General features: G+C 31.2%; 1 protein-coding gene and 1 long non-coding RNA gene across 11 annotated transcripts; both read right to left on the bottom strand.

Moving 5' to 3' along the window:
- Positions 1–2,211: 2,211 nt before the first annotated feature.
- On the bottom strand, positions 2,212–5,414 carry LOC146951607 (uncharacterized). 4 transcript variants are annotated; one of them, XR_015025520.1, is made up of 4 exons: positions 4,849–5,414; positions 3,431–4,272; positions 3,197–3,310; positions 2,212–3,044 (listed from the first exon to the last, which is right to left on the bottom strand). It is a non-coding gene; the product is annotated as an uncharacterized LOC146951607 (long non-coding RNA). The 4 variants fall into 4 exon arrangements; XR_015025518.1 differs by having other exon boundaries at positions 3,197–4,272; XR_015025519.1 differs by having other exon boundaries at positions 2,212–3,310.
- A 5,237-nt stretch (positions 5,415–10,651) lies between these two features.
- LOC146951606 (uncharacterized) lies at positions 10,652–16,332 on the bottom strand. 7 transcript variants are annotated; one of them, XM_085747612.1, is made up of 8 exons: positions 15,482–16,332; positions 15,249–15,333; positions 15,102–15,171; positions 14,159–14,296; positions 14,035–14,067; positions 13,619–13,926; positions 11,581–11,747; positions 10,652–10,966 (listed from the first exon to the last, which is right to left on the bottom strand). In XM_085747612.1, exons 1-6 carry the CDS (start codon positions 15,507–15,509, stop codon positions 13,924–13,926), a joined length of 357 nt encoding a protein of 118 aa, XP_085603738.1. In that variant the 5' UTR covers positions 15,510–16,332; the 3' UTR covers positions 10,652–10,966; positions 11,581–11,747; positions 13,619–13,923. The 7 variants fall into 7 exon arrangements, with proteins under 7 accessions (XP_085603738.1, XP_085603739.1, XP_085603737.1 ...); XM_085747613.1 differs by having other exon boundaries at positions 11,581–11,726; positions 15,249–16,332; XM_085747611.1 differs by lacking the exon at positions 10,652–10,966 and having other exon boundaries at positions 11,417–11,747.
- Positions 16,333–21,063: the final 4,731 nt, after the last annotated feature.

The following is a 21,063-nucleotide window of genomic DNA, read 5'->3' as shown; positions in this document are numbered from 1 at the left end:
CTTATTTTAACGGGTTAATTGTTCAAATTGACCCTGTAATATACATTATGTCTGAAAAATGACTTTGTAAAATACAAAATATACTCTAGCATTGTAACTTGAATTTCTTCTTATTTTTGACCACCCTATAATATACACGTAGTCTAAAAATGTGACCTACATGTTAAATTTTTTCACTATTTTTTCATACATGTTTAGCATGTTAAAATATAGCTTTACACAAAAAATTAAATTTCTTCGACCACTGATAAATTAATTATGAATTTTTATTCCCTCATAATTTTGAATTTCTTAAACAATTTATAATTAATTTGTATCTCATTTAAAAACTACAAAATTTCATTGTGAAGGTTCTTATCATGTTCTAGTCATGCCTACAAAATTAGGGAACTAAATTTGACTTGTGAGTATATGCTTACGCGGAACAAAATTTCAATTTTGCACGTTTTGGTTGAAAAATCAAAATAAATTTAAACGACTTCGAAATGCTATGAAACTTTACAGATTCTTTTTATGTATTTTTATAGATGTCTCTGCAAATAATGAACTCAAAATTCGATTTATAGGTCGAGATTTCCGTAGTTTTATTTTTTGAGTTTTTGACACTTTAAAAATTCATAATTAATTTGTCGTTTGTCGAAAATTTATAATTTTTTCCTGTGTAAAGTCATATTTTAACGTTCTTAACTCGCCTCTTTTATTTCGATTTATGACTGTTTATATATTATGTCACATGTGAATTTGCGATAATTTTTTTGCCCAGACTCCATAAATTTCCTGGCTCCGCCACTGGTTTTATTTAATTGTAATCTCCCTTATTACATTACCCCCATCCTACTATGGAATAAGAGATTTTGAAGAAGGATTAGGAGTAGTAGAAGGTGGTGGGGGACAATGAGGAGGATAGAGACAACAAAACCAACAAGATTTATCCGGTTTCACACCTTCACCAGCAGCATAAATTAACATTCTTTCAACACCATCATGAATCAACGGAGGAATTCTTCCGGCACCAGCAAACTGAATTGACATTAGAAAAACAAGAAACACAAAGCACATTATTGTCTTCATAACTACTTCGTTTTGTGTTGTATGCGTATGGAACTAGCTATATATTAACTCCAAAGCACTCCAATTTTTAGAAGCCATCTAGTAGAAATTTGAGTAGTAGTATTACTATTAATTAGTACCAGCAACATGTGATTGGATGCTTATTTAATTACTATTGTTAAAAGGGTTTGTCTAACATGTGCAACATTGCACATGTTAATACAACTAATAATACTAACTCTTTCTTGGATAATACCAATTATATATTCAAAAGTTTTATATTTAATGTTAGCAGATATTTAATGTAATAAAACACCAATTATCACATTAAGTTATAACATGAGATCTACTCATAACATCATATAATTAACCTTTACTCAAAGTTACATGACTTACAATTATATATATCAAGTGTATGAACAAAAGAGAACACGCACGCTTGCTCACATACATGTGTGCGCACACACGCGCACGCATGTGTTTTTGAAGTTATTTTTAATTTTTCATAGACTGATACAAGTTTATAAGTCGAGTGTATGAACCCTTTTCGAGTCTTTATAGACTCACGAGTCTGACAACCCTAGGCCTCATAAAAACATATTCACTCATTACTGTCTTCATAATTACTAGCTTCCTGTGGAGAGGGATTAGTAGTAGTAGAAGCAATATGAACATGTGGTGGTGGACAATGAGGTGGATACAAACAACAAAACCAACATGCTTTCTCCATTTTCACACCTTCATCAAGCCCTCTTCCAGCACCAGCACCATGAATCAACAGACTTCTTCCAGTACCAGCACATTGAATTGACAAAAGGAAAACCAAAAACACAAAGCACATTGTCTTCATAATTAGACTAACTTTGTTTTGTGTTGTGAGTATAGATTTATGTATTAACTAGTTACAAACCCGTGCTTCGCACGGGTTGAATAACGTATCTTGTAAAAAAAAAATTCAAAGGAAAAATGAGCAAATTAATAAATATTGCATAAACTCGGATATTCTAAATAAATCACTTTTACTATATTTTTAAAAAACTTTGTTATAAAGGAGAAATGAGAAAATTAAGGGAAATAGCTGCATCTTTCTAAGAAATTGTTGTCGTTCATAAATGTGAAAATCAAGCAAGCATATTGCACAAATCTCATTTTGTTCAAGAGATTAGGAAAACAACATTATAATTAACATGATACTAATTGGAACCAATGAAGAAACCAACAATGTTACATAATAGTTAGGTTTATAAAAGAGACTGCAAGTGTCATAGACTAACCAAAAAGGGATTTTTGCCAATATTTACATCAGACAAAATGAAAAGAACAAATGGCATCTCAAAGTCAAGATAGTTTCCGATTACAGTCCAAAGCGATACGCCAAAATAGTAGAAGTTCAAATAGTTCAGCAGCAAAGATCTACTTTGGAACAACTCGAACATGCAAGTTCTTCGGTGACTTTTCGAGATCAAAGATGAGCTTACCACCTTCTTCCATCACACGTTCTCTGCAGAAATTGAACCACTGTCCACCCAAGTATTTTTCATAGCTTGCTCTTTCGACGGTAATGAGGCGACACTTATACTTTCTCTGTGTCTGGTCATCATTGAGAGTGATTGTTTTGCGCTTTTCTTTCAGAATTGTTCTTGACACCTCGTTTGGGAAATGCTAAACAGGGAAATAACTGCAATATTAGTCTAATGCATATTAACATGGATAAAATGTATGCGAATATAGTTACATATAATTTATAAAATGAAGGTAGCATAACTGATTTTAAGCTAAAGAAAATGTACCATGGCTTCTAATTTATCTTCCTATTATCTTCCTATAAAGTCTAGATAAATGCATGCATGTGGTATATACGTACCCCGTTGGCCAATTAACATTGTTGAAACAAACGGAAATTAAGCATCACTCCTGCATGTGCATTTATAGCTAGCACCATTTAACATTGATGTCTTCGAACATTTGGTGCAACTCTCATAATACCATCCAAACTGGTTAGGATTGAATTTAGTTGTTTTACAAATAGTGATGCAATATGTTTCCTAACACAAATTATGCACATGAAATAAAGAATAATGCAATATGTATTTTTAATTTGTGCGTAAAAAAATTCAAAGCATGTTTGTGCATAAAAAAAGCAGACCTTGACTAAGTTTATAAATTCAACAATTGGCCTAACTTGAGACAGATTGGAAAAATCGTTGTACGAAGTACGTTGAGAAGAAGCCGAACTCTGACTTAAGTTCTGACTGAAGAGCTTGAGAAGTGTTAAGGTCACGACAACAATTCAAGAAACATGGTCAAAAAACAATCAAATCAGATTGTGAAATAATAAGTTACTTTAACACTGTATTGTGAAATCATAATGCAAACTTACTAAGTCTTAAACTTCTCAACAACCGGGTGATGTAGGTTGATGAGCAGCATCGAACCTGACCAATTGTTACATATATATGGGTTGCCATTGACTACAAAATGGAAGCAAAGAACTCAAGGTAAGTAGATGGTAAGTGTTAAAGCTACGAAGTATTTTTCCCATAGTGTTACATCAACCATATTCCCACTGCATAAGGAAATACATCTTTCAGGTCATTATCAAACTTATACAAAATCCTTTTTTTTTTTGAAGAAGCTAAACTAACTCACCTAAATTGACATTAGAGAGAATCGAACCTGAGACCTCAAGGAGGAGCACACTCCTAGATCCCAAGTCAATACCACTAGGTCAACCCAAGTGGGTTACTTATACAAAATCCTATCATCTGATTCAGACAAATTAGAAAATAATACCTTTTATCTTTCAACACAATGTTCGTACACGGTTTCTTTCCAGTCTCAATTCGTGTTGTCTTAACAATCTCATGAAGTAGCCCGATGATTTCTTAAAAAAAAAAAATTATATCTATAAGAACATTATAATCGAAAAAAACACAGAAATAAATTAAAGCACATAACTATACCATATAAAGCGTCAGTTTTGAATTTTCCATCTTGAATTTCCTTAAATGACTTAAAGCGAAATTCACGAGTAAGAACGATAGTTAACTTGTCATACTTCTGCACCTTTGTACCAGCACCAAAAACAACCTTAAAGGGATTAAATGCAATGTCATTATCAAACACATGACAATTATAGAAAGTATAAGTCTTGTTTTCCTCAGTCAAAGCCTTCCAATGCTCCAATTCTCTATATCGAGTTATTACATGATCTCGATCACCCTAAATCCGAGAAAGAAACCAAAAAATATAAATAAATCAAAATGTACACTAATAAGTAACATTGATAATTCATAAAGAAAATTATAACAAATCTTTACTAACTCATCTATCATTTGCATCATAAATAATGAGCTTCATATGTTCCAAGAATCCAGCACTCCAAATCTTATTTTCCAAATGTCCAAATCATTTTTGAGATCCTTAATGTAGTCATAATTCCTTGATATTGAAAGTCCTATATAGAAATGCAATAATACATCATTTAATTTTATTCTCTTTGTTCATTCTGATATCGAAAGGAGCTAACATATTTCTATGTGATCAATTTTTGTATCATCAAATCAACCTGATCTTAAATGCACAAATTTCTGTATCATCAACTTTCTGGACCTCAATGATATGACCAAAACAAATTTACACCAATCAACTTTCGTACGGCTCAATGATATAGGAAAGAATAAACCAAATATGAAAACAGCTTTAGGATTACTCGCAAAAATTAAAATAACCCGCATGCATCAATTTTTTTCAACTACAATACCAGAAGCTAAAATAACAATTGTGTCAAAATCTTACCATGAGCTAAAATTCAATCATCATGACCTCTACTATACTCCACATAACAAAGGAAGATTTTTCTACAGCCAAGCAACATAACAATTTCTGGTACATAATCCACTAACAATTGAAGAAAAAAAAAACAAAAAACAAAACCCTTAAAATGCAAAATCGTGAAAAAATGAAGAAAACCACCTATGATGAAGCAAAAACTAAACCAGTGTCGAAAAATGAACACCCCAAGCCATAAAAATCAATCAACTCAAGTCATGCATGGTCTCAGAACTATGAAAAAAGAAAGAAAATGACCTCTTATGAAGAAGAAAGTGAAAGAGTGTTCCCAGCTGAACTTAGATACCGTTTAGCGAAAGTTTTTTACGGTCTAAAAATTACTTCAAAATAAATTTAAAATAAAGGCCTTTGAGAAAGAAGGTAAAATTGTTTGGTTTCTTTAGTTTTAAAGCTATTTTTAAGTTAAATGTTGTTTGGCAAAATATTCTACAAACTTTGAATATTTTTTTTATGGTGTCGGGGTTCGAATTCCGGACTTGGCATATATTTATGCATTGTTCCTATCAACTGAGCTAAGCTCACGATGACAAAACTTTGAATTTATTATGAACTAACATAATAAATAAAATAATGTTTAAAATATTTTCTGAAGGCTAAAAATGTTAAAAAATAAAAGATATTTTTTTTTTTTACAAATACTATATTTACTCAATAACGTTTATTTTGTGTAACATGAATACAAATTTGTATCATCATATAAATGACTTGTTAAATATTTGAATAGGAGAAACAATTTAAGGAGCCTGAAATAATAACATAAATAATATCAAATTAGTCGATTTTTTTATTTCAATTATACTCAATAACAAATTTCGTTATAAGAATACCATAATTTTGGTGTCTTTCAAAAATATAAGAATTTATATTATATGATATTATATTTGTTACATTGTTGGTGTCATGGAAACAAATATGTTTAATTTTTTTAAATAAGAAAAAGATATGCATACTTTACTTTTAATTAAAATCAAAATTTTGTAAAAATAATCATACGCATTATTTAACGCCAAAAAAAAATTATACGCGTTAGCGTAACAAAAAAACAGACACACATAAAGCATTGCTCTAAACGCTAAGGTGTGTGTGTATATATTAGCGAGGTTGAAAAAAGAAAATAAAAATATTTGGTATCATTAAATGACAGCGTGAATAAAAATATTTGTGAGGTTGTGATGATTAAACGATATTGAAATTAAATATATAAGTGATAAAAAGATAATAAAATTCCTTCGAAAAAAAGGTAATAAAATTAAATGGAACATCCTTAAAAAAAATTAAATGGAACGGTTCAAAAAAAATTAAAAGGAAGAAAAAAATATATTGAAATATAATATTAAAAAATAAAAGAAAAGGCTCCCAACGTGAATTGAAGAGAGATGCTTGTGAAATAAATTGTCGAGAAATAGTTTTTTGAAGTAGCATTCAACAACTTTTGGCCAAAGCTCATTCTATTCAATTTTATGCATTAAAAAAAAGTGTCTTCTTTAGTAAGTACTTAATTGACGTTGTATTTGACATAACTTCTCCTTAAAAAAGTAGAGAAGTTGAAAAAAACATGGGTCAATCGATATCTTAATCTCCCACAACGGCAGTGTAGAAGAAACTAAATTTGGGAGAAAAAAATTGGTAAATAGTTAAAAATAAAAAAATTGGAAAATAGTTAAAAGTTTTTAAAAATATAAAAATTGGAAAGTAGTTAAAAAAAATCGGTGAGGTAGCACTCAACCAAGTAACACTAAAAAAAATTATATGCATTAGCGTAACAAAAAAACAGACAGACAGACATAAAATATTACTCTAAACGTTAATGTATGTGTGTATATATTCGTGAGGTTGAAGAAATAAAATAAAAATATTTGGTATCATTAAATGACAGCGTGAATAAAAATATTTGTGAGGTTGTGATGATTAAACGATATTGAAATTAAATATATAAGTGATAAAAAGATGATAAAATTCCTTTGAAAAAAAGATAATAGAATTAAATGGAACCTCTTTGACAAATTAAATGGAACGGTTCAAAAAATAAAATAAAAAAAGTTAAATGGAAGAAAAAAACATATTGAAATATAATATTAAAAAATAAAAGAAATGGTTCCTAGTGTGAGTTGAAAAGAGGTGCTTGTGAAATAAATTGTCGAGAAGTAGTTTTATAAAGTATCATTCAACAACTTTTGGCTAAAGCTCATTCCATTCAATTTTATGCATTCAAAAAAAGTATTTTTTTTTAGTAAGTACATAATTGATATTGTGTTTGACCTAACTTCTCCTTAAAAATATAGAGAAGTTGAAAAAAAAGCCGGGTCAAACGATACCTTAATCTCCCACAACGGCAATGTCGAAGCAACTGAATTTAGGATTATTTTTATAAATATAAAATAAATAATAAAATAATATAAAATAAAATATAATATTTGGATAATTAGGTGGCACTCTCCAAGGATATAGAATTATGGAATTACCAAATTGCCCCTCATAGGGGCAAAATTGGAATTTCACATGGCATCAATTTTAATAAATAGTATAGTAGACTCCAATATATAGAACTGATAATGGCCAACTAGTAAGAATTTGATTTCCTAAACCGTGTGGGGCCAGATGGTATTTGTAGTATTAAGTACACCTTCCGGTCACAACATTGGATTAATCTAAAATTAATGAATCTAAAATGTTGATTTTTGGTGTATGTAGTAAACTGTGTGGGGCTTAGTAGTAGTATTAAGTAACAGCAGCATGTGAGTGGTATTAAGTAAAACATTGGATGTTTATTTAATTATGGCATCATGGTTATTACGGCATCATGGTTGTGATTAGAATGAAGAATCACACGGGTTTTGTCTTTTCTTTTACTATCTTTTACAAAATATATGTGAATTAAATGAGCAAACCATAAAATGTCATTGTAAAATTCTTTTACATCATTAACTTATTAGCAATCATATATATATATATATATATAGTCAGGATCCGTTGACACCAGGTATCAACGGATTCGTTGACACCAAATCATGTCCATTCATTTGTATTGATTTAAAGGCTCACATTCATTTACTTAAAAATCTCATATGATCATTACTTACCTGAATTTTTAAAGTGCATTTATTTTCATTTATTTCAATGCCAATTCTTCCCTCTCGTTTTGGTTATCTTTATTTTTTTTTTGGTACATTTTGGTTATCTTTTTTATTGTCCAGATTTTTATTTATTTTTCCCCTCTATTACAAATGAAAATTAACAATGGATATTATTATATCTATCGTCATTTCATATACTATTAAGGGCTTCTTTCTTCATTTCAAGTTTTTGACAAAATCTACATTTCAATATTATCATGTCTGATCAACAAAAGAGGTGAATTTTTCAGTGGTGAATTTTTCAATATTATCCCGTGGAATATCCTTAGTAGGAAATGGTATTTCCCTTTTCAATGAGTCTCGCCAATAAAAGTAATAATTAATTCCCTAAAAAAATTGATAATTAATGCTCAAGGAAAATTAGAGAAAAGAGGGTCTATATGAGGTTTTTCATTAAATAATATCAACCTTTGGATAAATATAAATGAAGGGACATGATTTGGTGTCAATGAATCCGTTGACACCTGGTGTCAACGGATCCTGACTCATATATATATATATATATATATATATATATATATATATATATATATATATATATATTCAAGTTTTATTCAATATTAAGCTATTAACCAACCAAAAGTATCATATGATTGAACAGGACATCATGGTTGTTATTACAATGAAGAATGAAGTAACATTGAAACACAGAAATGTTATCATTCATCGTAAGTGTGTCGATTGTTCTAATATAAAGAATGAGATGGAAGTTATAAATATAGATTCGTTCATTGATTTGATGCGTAATACAAAGAGATAGATGAGCAATGCTATATAACGCGAAAACCTTTATCACGATTGCCTCGCGAATTAAACATGCTCCAATTAAATTTTGTTATTTGCGGAAAGAACAATGCTATATATCGCGAGAAATTTCTCACGGTTGTTTCCCGAATGCAAAACTGCTGTGGTATCAAAAAAATAAAACAAAAAAAAATGGGCCCACTTACCATACATGCATGTGCTATGATAAACTGCCTAAAGGGTCGTGATAATTCTTGAAATTTTTTGTCGCGGTGAACAGCATTTTCCTTATAAGGAGTGGTGGAAAACACATCATGTTACCAATTAACCATGCAATCAATAAATGCCAGCTGTGTCTCGAAATGCTCGGGAAATAAATTCTCGTTTGAAGTAGCATTTTTCCATTATAGATAGCAATACCAGCCCAAGAAGTTTCCTTTATTTAATCTGCATTATTACATTACCACCAGTTATTTTATTTTATAAATTTATTAAGCCAAAATTCACTTGTACAAATCATGACTACCTCCATCATAGTTGCTATACCTATTCTTCCATCATAGTTGCCAGCTAGGAATTTGATTTCTTCAAATTAATTTTTTAAATTTAATTTTCACAAAACTACGTGTAAACCGCGTGGGGCCATGCGTGGAGTTAAATATAGGGATGAAAATGAGTCGAGTCAAGTTGAACTCGTCTGAGTTTGACTCAAGTCGATAAGGTTCAGTTTAAAACTCGACTTGAGATAGAAACAAACATTTTATTTAGCTTGAGTTCGGTTCGCTTCAAGTTCATAAACAATTCGGTTCGGTTCATTAGGTTCGGGTCGTATGCTTGAAGCACGTAATTAAAAAAAAATATCAAAAAAAGTAAAATAAAATTTGTATTTGTTACCTTTTAATTTTACTTTGGAAAAAGGAAAAGATTGAATTAAAATAAAAGCTAATACAAACATATCTTATTTTGAAGACAAACACAAATACAAAGTTTTTTTTTGGTACAAAGTTTATACATACATAAGTATATAAATATGCAAAAAAAAAATTATATATATATATATATATATAGAAAACTAAACACCAAAACTAACGCATGTAATTCCACACACGCACATGCACGCTCGCCCGCACCTGAACTCGCACATGTACATAAATCGAACTAACTTTTGAAATTATGTACACGCTTTAGTGGTGCATGTTGTTAGGATATGCTTATAAGTGAAGATAGTGCACAACTTGATTTTACTTAAGAAATAGGTATGCACTTCTCCTTAAATACGACATGTTTTGTTACCTTCAATTCTGTTTTACTTAACTCATTAGTTGAACTTTTCTTACTGCAATTATCTTAATATAAGCTTAGCTTGTTCTTACCTAGCACAACATGCACCATATCACCTTAGTTGAACTTGACTTACCGAGTTATAACCGACAAATAAAATGTAAGATTTATTTGCAGAAGGAAGTGGGTTTTCAGTGAGTTATGAGTGTCTGTTGGACGCTGGTAAGTTCTTGTTAGCTGTTTTGTAAAATTCTCTCTCACTATGTGGTTTTGATCACAACTAAAATTTATATATAAGATTGAATTAAAGACTTGACAACTAGAAGTGTATTGAAATTATTCAATTGTAAATTGCAGAGCTTATGGAAGATGAGGTTCAACTTGTTAGTGGCTTTGTAAAATTTTATTTTGTTATTTTTTTTCCATAACTCTATTAATGATTGAGTAGTATAGAGTTACCTTCCATTGCAATTGCAATATCATGTGATGTGGAGAGTTGACTGATTATATTTGTTAGCAGATTGTGGATTGGGTGATTGCTCTATTTCGGGTGGACTACATGATAATGTTAATATGAAGTCACAAAACAATGACAAAACAGAAAGTTTTATTTAATTAAGTTTGTTGTGTATAAGTTTTATTTAGCGCAAATCATTACGTAATTTACTTTTTTACATCCTACTAAAGTAAATCTACTATTGAATACTAGGAGTAGTAGAGGAGAGCCATTAACATAAGCTTTTGTCACCACAGTTTGTGGAGTAATAGGACGAGAGGCATTAACATAAACTTATGTCATGTTAACCTCAACCTCAGTTTGTGGCATTTTTGTTGTTACAACAACCGAAACAATAACATAAACAATTGGCTGTCACAACACCATTAGCTAGGTCAAGACCCCCTTCCTGTTGCAACAACATGATTTGCCATAAACATAAGAACAACAAAAACAATAACACAAGCTACTACAGAAATGACATTTAACATCAGTTGAAATTGACTTTTCACATCGGGTCCCACCCGATGTAACTAAAGGTGAGGTTAAATGTCCAGAACATTTCACATCGGGTTCATACCCGATGTGATAGACGACTTTCCACGTCAGGTTATTTTCAACCCAATGTGAATTTTGTATTAAATATATAAAGAATAGGGTTTTCACATCGGGTATAAACCATCCACTGATGAGAAAGACTTTTACTTCACATCGGCACTATTTCCACCTGATGTGAGATCTATCTCAATTAAAAAAAAAACATGCCTTTTTTTGTTGTTGCTGTTTTTACCAAATAGGCTAGAGTACATGAGCAATTTTTTAAGGCCGCGTTATACAATAAAAGGAGACATACAACATATAATCAATATCAGAGATCCTATTTTTATTGATATACATTCAATATCAACAAACACAAATCTTAATAAAAGATTTTAGTTCACCGTATCACCAAAGCTTCATACACACCAAGTTTACAATGACAAAATTATCACTATTAAAATTTTACAAATTGTAAATACTTACTAAATTTCTACCATCAATACTTCGACAACGTCGAAGGAGAAGAGCTTTGCTTAACTGTGATGCGCGAGACCAAGTTAATATGCATAAAGTATATGGTATAGCTGCGGCAGCAATGCATGAGAGCCAATATCCAAAAATGCTGGCCTCTGCAAAAATATATTCACAAACTGAGAAATAAAGTTAAAAGTACGATACAACACAAGTTAACTAGTACTAGTATTTTACACCATTTTTTTTCACAAATTAATTCTTCCAATCCACCTCAACTATTCATAGTTGATATTTCATATCTTAATGTAGCTAGATGAATCAAAAGTATGTATTTGGGTATTCATCAAATATAATTAAAATGTCAACATTGAATCCAAGTATGCATTTGTAATAGTACGTAGCAAAGACAAAGCTTGAGTTAGCATAAATTAAATTAACTAATGTATGTGGACATTTTTCTAATAAACTTTCTAAGTTTCTTGACAGAAAATCCAAACTTCATTACTCTTTGTTGAACAATCTACTCACATGAATAAACCCGAGAACTAGAGGCAGTGATTCTACTTCACCTACAATTTCTGTTTTGAGAAGTCTATCTCTCATTATCTCATTAATTATAACTATATGCAGGACCTATAATATTTTCTCCTATTCACTCAATTTTTGATGATTCGGAATCAAGTGAACAAAATGTGGATCGGGCTCTGTAAAATTGTTGCACGGCGATTACTTTGCAATAATGAAAACGTACTCTGTAAAATGAAAACGTACTCTGAAAATGAAAACGTACTTTGTAAAATGAAAACGTACTCTGACAATGATCTTTTACCACATCATCATTCCATACAGCAAAATGAAAACGTACTCTGTAAAATTGTATAGCTTATTCCTCTGTGCTAAACTCCACAACACTTATACCATCATCTGGAATTTCACCTAAACATTTATGACCATTACAATTCTCTATCTTTATATCTCTATTATTACCAACACCATTATCATTGATGAGTTCTACCTATTCACTATCATTATTGAGATGCTGAGTTTCTTTACTATAGTTTGATATTTTAAATTAAATTTACCTAAAATAAGAGACAATAAACATGTGTTTTTTATAAGTATGTCAATTAATCCTATCCTATATCGATAATGGCTAATGCCCGCCATGTCTTTTATAAAGGCGCCAGTTTTAATTAAGCAGCAAAGAGTTGAAGAATGTAATAAAGAAAGAGCTTAGAACCAAACAAGATACATTTTGCCTTCAAAGTCACCTACTTCTTCAAATTCACTTCACGTACTAGTGCTCTCACTCTCTCTCTAACAATAGAACAAAACCACATAAATAAGCCATGTAGTGAGTGAGGTATGCCATGCATATTCACCAACCACTTTCAATTTTCAAACATCCCATTCCACACTCTTCTTTTTTCTTAGTATATTCACTTACTCCCACTCCCACATCATTTCTATTGTCCACTATTCTACACTCAAAAAACATCTTCAATATTACTTTATTCCTTCTATTTCATTCACCAATACCTTATCATATATCAATTTTTTAAGTTATTTCTCATTCTCATCACACTCCAAACAAAATTATCACAGAGAAATATGGGAGGAGGAAAAACATGTGGTATATTTTCAAGGCTACTTACAGATAAGGGACTAAAATAGCCCTACTATAGAAAATTGAACACTTCTACTATATGCAGGGCCACTAAATGTTGGATCTGGTTGTGTACAAGAAAAGCTATCATAACTAATTAGTCAGTGAAGGTTCATGAGAATATTGAGTTGGAAAAGAAACTCCCTGTTTATGACTCGATACTCCGGAATTTACAACACACACATACATTGTGTTTGAACCACTTGCATTAGATCTCATTGGTAATACACTTCATTTCATATTTTATATTTCAACTGACTTTAAGATATGTGTCTCTCCAAAAGTTTTATCATGTCAAAAGGAAAGTTCGGACTTCAAAGAAGAATGTGTGTTCAAAAAACAAATCAAATGATATGAAATAAATTGAACCATTTTACTTACAGTTTAAATCAAGGAAAATAAATAGGTCAGCCAAAGGTTGCAACCTCTACTGTCACAGTAGATGTGTCTTGGACAGCAGCAGATCTGGTGTAGTTTGCAGGCACCTCTCCGCCAAACCACAGTTGGAATCCTCCCTTAATTGATTTGTTCAAGTGTAACTCAGATGCAATTCTATTAACCTTTAGAAGCGTTTAACACCTGATGCTTGGAAAGCCTTCTGCGAATTTCCCTAGTCTTCCCTCAATGCAACCTTCTGCTTCTGAGAAATCACTGTCAAAACCTGAGCAATCGACAACCTTAACACCTTACTGCAAAACCCAAATAAAATATTCAAAAACAACACATCAATCATTAACACAAACACCTTACAGACACAAAACAATAACAACCCATTAGAATAAAGATTCGATTTTTACATTTTGGAGAGCTTGTTGGGTACCACCAGTGACCTTAGCAACACGGAGCAAAGGCAGTTCAGCTTTTAAGACTTAGATTATTGATAGGCAGTTCATAAATTAGCCGCAGTCAAAAAGTACTCACCTGGACAAGGTCATCAACTTTCTCACTCCATTTGTTGCTTTGGCATGTAGCAACTATGTACTCCTTGCAGTCACAGAACAACTTTAAGTCCTTGCTACTAGACAGCATAGGTTCAGCAATCGCAAATCCTAACCCAAGCTATACAAGACAAAATATTATGTTTAGAAAAAGTGTAAAAATGGTACAACTGTGGGGGTGTGTCTGTAGGATAGTATCAATTAACATTAGGTTTTAAATTTTCATGCTTACACCACTTAATAAAATGTAAAATTAACCACTACAATCATCAAATCATGTGATATTGTCTTCATGATTACATAAATATATAATTTAAAAAAAATTTGAACATTGGTTAGACATGGAGAGTTATCTAATCTAATAGTGAACATTTCCTTATATTTTAAATGACACACTGTTAAAGGAAAGTACTACTTTGAACTGTCAATTGGGTTTTGATTTGAATGAAATTTTATATTTTGACATAAGTCATTAAGTGGTGGCGCATATACAAACGTTTGACACTTGGTAGCACATGTATGTGTCTATGTATGGACGTATCTAGTGATAGAGTATTTTTAATTTTATGAATGAATGGAGTGAAGTTTGGTTGTATGACCATATATGAATATGAATACTTTAAAAAAGTAACACGAGAACGAGGTTATGTTTTAACCTTAATCATCCAAGGTTGGTCTAATGGTCAAGGTTTAATTTGTTCACGTTCAGATAAAATAAGCTCTCTAATTAGAAGAAAGACCACACTGAAGTTCTAACAAGGAGCTTTACATAAATGAAGAAAGCAATGTCTTGTCAAATGAAATATACTATTTATGTAATTACAAAAAACATGAAATAATTAAGAGTTGAGAACAATTATGATGAACAAAAATGGATGAAAAATAAAAGAGCTGCCTAAATAAATGTTCAAAAAGAAAGAACTTACTAAAGAGACAAACAACTGTCCAAAAAGCTCAAAAGGATGGATGTCCTCAAATGCATGGAGGATGCCCTCTCTACAAATGAATGTAAAATGAGATTAGAGGGATGACATTAGGAGAGAATATAAATACAAAAAAATATTTTTACTTACACTGTCAAATCCTCATCGAAAAGAGGTTCCTGCTTAACAGCTGGTACTGGTTTGGATGTTGCCCACAATTCATGCCATAAATTACCTATCATCAACATTTAAAGAAATTCAGAGAAGTTTTTCTAATATGAAATCAAAACAACTTTATTGCTCAACAGTGCCATGTTTCTTACAGATTATGCTAAAATAAAACTAAGCAACACTCTAAATTCACTTATCTGCACATGCTTTACCATATAGGGAGTTCGGACAAAGGGACATCTACTTTGTTGAGAAGGGCCTGTGCAAAACTGCGGGTTGAGAGAGATTGCGGCGTAGGGTTCGACGTATGTGAGACCATGCAAGGCTAAGGACAAACAAACTTCTCTGCCATAACAGACTTAGCCAAAACAGACCAACACAGTAGAATCATCCAGATAAACCAGAGAGGAAACCCACAGTAGAATATCAATCAGGAAAACCAGATAATCCAGAGAGAGACCCCATAATAGAATATCAGTCAGGAAAATTGAATCAAACCAGTCCAAAGAGTCACAATCGAAAGCAAACTAGAGTGAATCAAAAGCAACACAATCCAATCTGAAACCCAGAACGGCGGTGCCGACCTAGAAGTGACCCAGATCGAGAAACAACTGTTGTGGAGCAAAACACAACCGTGAAGCAAACGAGAAACAACTAACCGTGATTAGTAGGAGGTGTGATGCTGATCGAACACCGCAAAAGCTTCCGGCGGCGAACAACCCTTAAACGGGTTACTGTTCATGTCTGTCGCCAGAGTACCCCAGTTTCGTTCCTCCTTTTCGACTATCTATGAAATCACTAAAGTTGTTGTCTTATATGTGCTCGACGGATTCTTCTTCGAAGAACTGAACTTTACAGAGTAGATGAAGTATTGTAGATCTAGGGTTTTGCTCCAACGAGAGGGAAGTGAACTCAATTGATCCTTCCAACACACTTGAAGGAAATTGGAAAAAAAGCTCAATTGAAGGGTATTTGTGGTGGTGGGAACGAATTTGGGACTGAATTTGGTGGTGGAGAATACAAGGTTTTGGTACTGGGTCGAGAAGAGAGAAAGAACGTGAGTGTGAAAAGAATGAGCTAGAATTTGGTATTTGTTTATTTTTTATGTTTTTCCCTTCAGGTGACTATATCCACTGATGTGGAAAATGTTAGATGTAAATTTCACTAGTATTACGAAATTGCCACCGCGTCTATCTTTTCCCTCATGCATTATTTCCACTGATGTGACAACCCCTTTGGTATCTATTTTCCCCCTCAGACATTTCCTCAGCTGATGTGATAACCTTTCCTCAGGCATTTCCCCTCAGGCATTTTCCCACTGATGTGAAAGCTCTGATGTCAAATGTATATTTTCTAATTTTTCAGTGGTGAATTTTTCAATATTATCCCGTGGAATATCCTTAGTAGGAAATGGTATTTCCCTTTTCAATGAGTCTCGCCAATAAAAGTAATAATTAATTCCCTAAAAAAATTGATAATTAATGCTCAAGGAAAATTAGAGAAAAGAGGGTCTATATGAGGTTTTTCATTAAATAATATCAACCTTTGGATAAATATAAATGAAGGGACATGATTTGGTGTCAATCAATCCGTTGACACCTGGTGTCAACGGATCCTGACTCATATATATATATATATATATATATATATATATATATATATTCAAGTTTTATTCAATATTAAGCTATTAACCAACCAAAAGTATCATATGATTGAACAGGACATCATGGTTGTTATTACAATGAAGAATGAAGTAACATTGAAACACAGAAATGTTATCATTCATCGTAAGTGTGTCGATTGTTCTAATATAAAGAATGAGATGGAAGTTATAAATATAGATTCGTTCATTGATTTGATGCGTAATACAAAGAGATAGATGAGCAATGCTATATAACGCGAAAACCTTTATCACGATTGCCTCGCGAATTAAACATGCTCCAATTAAATTTTGTTATTTGCGGAAAGAACAATGCTATATATCGCGAGAAATTTCTCACGGTTGTTTCCCGAATGCAAAACTGATGTGGTATCAAAAAAATAAAACAAAAAAAAATGGGCCCACTTACCATACATGCATGTGCTATGATAAACTGCCTAAAGGGTCGTGATAATTCTTGAAATTTTTTGTCGCGGTGAACAGCATTTTCCTTATAAGGAGTGGTGGAAAACACATCATGTTACCAATTAACCATGCAATCAATAAATGCCAGCTGTGTCTCGAAATGCTCGGGAAATAAATTCTCGTTTGAAGTAGCAATTTTCCATTATAGATAGCAATACCAGCCCAAGAAGTTTCCTTTATTTAATCTGCATTATTACATTACCACCAGTTATTTTATTTTATAAATTTATTAAGCCAAAATTCACTTGTACAAATCATGACTACCTCCATCATAGTTGCTATACCTATTCTTCCATCATAGTTGCCAGCTAGGAATTTGATTTCTTCAAATTAATTTTCTAAATTTAATTTTCACAAAACTACGTGTAAACCGCGTGGGGCCATGCGTGGAGTTAAATATAGGGATGAAAATGAGTCGAGTCAAGTTGAACTCGTCTGAGTTTGACTCAAGTCGATAAGGTTCAGTTTAAAACTCGACTTGAGATAGAAACAAACATTTTATTTAGCTTGAGTTCGGTTCGCTTCAAGTTCATAAACAATTCGGTTCGGTTCATTAGGTTCGGGTCGTATGCTTGAAGCACGTAATTAAAAAAAAATATCAAAAAAAGTAAAATAAAATTTGTATTTGTTACCTTTTAATTTTACTTTGGAAATAGGAAAAGATTGAATTAAAATAAAAGCTAATACAAACATATCTTATTTTGAAGACAAACACAAATACAAAGTTTTTTTTTGGTACAAAGTTTATACATACATAAGTATATAAATATGCAAAAAAAAAAATTATATATATATATATATATATATATATATATATATATATATATATATATATATATATATATATATATATAGAAAACTAAACACCAAAACTAACACATGTAATTCCACACACGCACATGCACGCTCGCCCGCACCTGAACTCGCACATGTACATAAATCGAACTAACTTTTGAAATTATGTACACGCTTTAGTGGTGCATGTTGTTAGGATATGCTTATAAGTGAAGATAGTGCACAACTTGATTTTACTTAAGAAATAGGTATGCACTTCTCCTTAAATACGACATGTTTTGTTACCTTCAATTCTGTTTTACTTAACTCATTAGTTGAACTTTTCTTACTGCAATTATCTTAATATAAGCTTAGCTTGTTCTTACCTAGCACAACATGCACCATATCACCTTAGTTGAACTTGACTTACCGAGTTATAACCGACAAATAAAATGTAAGATTTATTTGCATAAGGAAGTGGGTTTTCAGTGAGTTATGAGTGTCTGTTGGACGCTGGTAAGTTCTTGTTAGCTGTTTTGTAAAATTCTCTCTCACTATGTGGTTTTGATCACAACTAAAATTTATATATAAGATTGAATTAAAGACTTGACAACTAGAAGTGTATTGAAATTATTCAATTGTAAATTGCAGAGCTTATGGAAGATGAGGTTCAACTTGTTAGTGGCTTTGTAAAATTTTATTTTGTTATTTTTTTTCCATAACTCTATTAATGATTGAGTAGTATAGAGTTACCTTCCATTGCAATTGCAATATCATGTGATGTGGAGAGTTGACTGATTATATTTGTTAGCAGATTGTGGATTGGGTGATTGCTCTATTTCGGGTGGACTACATGATAATGTTAATATGAAGTCACAAAACAATGACAAAACAGAAAGTTTTATTTAATTAAGTTTGTTGTGTATAAGTTTTATTTAGCGCAAATCATTACGTAATTTACTTTTTTACATCCTACTAAAGTAAATCTACTATTGAATACTAGGAGTAGTAGAGGAGAGCCATTAACATAAGCTTTTGTCACCACAGTTTGTGGAGTAATAGGACAAGAGGCATTAACATAAACTTATGTCATGTTAACCTCAACCTCAGTTTGTGGCATTTTTGTTGTTACAGCAACCGAAACAATAACATAAACAATTGGCTGTCACAACACCATTAGCTAGGTCAAGACCCCCTTCCTGTTGCAACAACATGATTTGCCATAAACATAAGAACAACAAAAACAATAACACAAGCTATTTTCTTCATAATTATGGTTGTGTTTCATTTTAAGATTTTATCATTAAATAAATTAGAATGATTCAACTTTGATTTATGGCTTAAATATGCATTTCCTCCCCGTAAATATAGTCAGTTTTGGTTTCGGGCCTCGCAAAAAATAAAAAATAAAAAACATCCCTGCCAATATTTTTTTTAAAAAGGTCCCTGGCCCCACTTCCAAGCTGATTTGACATGATGTTCGCCAAGTGGCTGTTGCTGATTGTGCAACTTTTGCCACGTGGCGATTACGTAGCATGCCACATAATTAAATACTTAAAAATATTTTTTAAATTCTGAAAATAGTTTTTAAAAATAAAAAATTCCAAATTTTTTTCAATTATATAATTTTAATTTTTTTTAAAATATGAAAAAAATTGGAAATTAGTTTTTTTTAAATCTGGAAATAAATTTTTGAAAATTAAAATATGAAAAGAAATTTTTTAAAAAACTAAAACATAAGAATTTGGAGTATAGTTTTTTGGGGAACTTCTACGGTACACCTCACAAATTGAGGTGTACCGATACTCTTGCTTCATAAATTTATAAATTAATGACCATTTTATGAAATAAAAAGCTATTTGTCAATAATTAAATTTTAGAAAACATCATTTCATAAGAAAAAACACCATTTTCATTGTTTATAAGAATCATAATAGATTTTTAACATTTTCTCATAGAAAATAATCTATATTCTTTGTTATGAGTAATAAAAATTCAAAAAAATATATTTTATTTCATCGACGTTTTTGGTAAATAAGATTTAATTATTATAATTGTAAATGAAAGAAAATAATTCTTTTTCTTCAAAAAACAACTCATTTAATTATTAATTTAACGATTTGGTGTACCGGCACACTCAAATTTTTGGGTGTACCATAAAATTTGCCAGTTTTTTGTGTTTTCTTTGGAATAAGTGTTTTATAAGAAGATGTAAAAATAATTTTCATTGGTTATTGGTTATGGAGAAAATGAAACAGAGAGTTAATTGAATGTAATTTGAATTTAATTTTATGAGAATAAACAAAAGCTTTTCTCAAAAAAGATGGTTTTTAAAAAAAAAAGATTAAATAGGATAAATGTTTGACTTTTTTGCTTACGTTTTAGGACAAAGAAATGGTTTTTAAAAATAATTTTCATTGGTTATTGGTTATGGAGAAAATGAAACAGAGAGTTAATTGAATGTAATTTGAATTTAATTTTATGAGAATAAACAAAAGTTTTTCTCAAAAAAGATGGTTTTTTTAAAAAAAAAAAAGATTAAATAGGATAAATGTTTGACTTTTTTGCTTACGTTTTAGGACAAAGAAATTGAGTTTTTTTGCTTACATTTTGGGACGGAGGGAGTACATTCTCTAGCATTATCAAAATGAGATTCATCGAATTACATGAGTTTGGGTTTGCTCATTAATTGGTACTATTATCTACGGAAATTGTGAACTCGTGTTTTTTTTTTTCTTTTTTAAATATAAGGTGAGTGTATGACAACAAAACCTAATTTATTTTTAGATAAAATGGCATCACTCAAATAACCCTCACGAGGAAATTAAATTTATATGAAAAGATTAATGGTGATGGGTTGACAGTCCAAAACAACTTTGCACGTGCAACCAATCA

Source organism: Medicago sativa, chromosome 2, assembly GCF_051527215.1.
Source record: "Medicago sativa cultivar Bolivia chromosome 2, Bolivia_mono, whole genome shotgun sequence".
Classification (NCBI taxonomy): Eukaryota; Viridiplantae; Streptophyta; class Magnoliopsida; order Fabales; family Fabaceae; genus Medicago; species Medicago sativa.
This window is presented reverse-complemented; position numbering and strand designations above follow the sequence as displayed.

Coding starts and splice junctions, on each gene's coding strand:
- LOC146951606 (XM_085747612.1), bottom strand. CDS start 15,509: ATGTCCCTTTGTCCGAACTCCCTATATG. Junction 15,334..15,481: donor TTGTCCGAACTCCCTATATG/GTAAAGCATGTG, acceptor TGTTGATGATAG/GTAATTTATGGCATGAATTG. Junction 14,297..15,101: donor GACAGTTGTTTGTCTCTTTA/GTAAGTTCTTTC, acceptor TGTCTTGTATAG/CTTGGGTTAGGATTTGCGAT.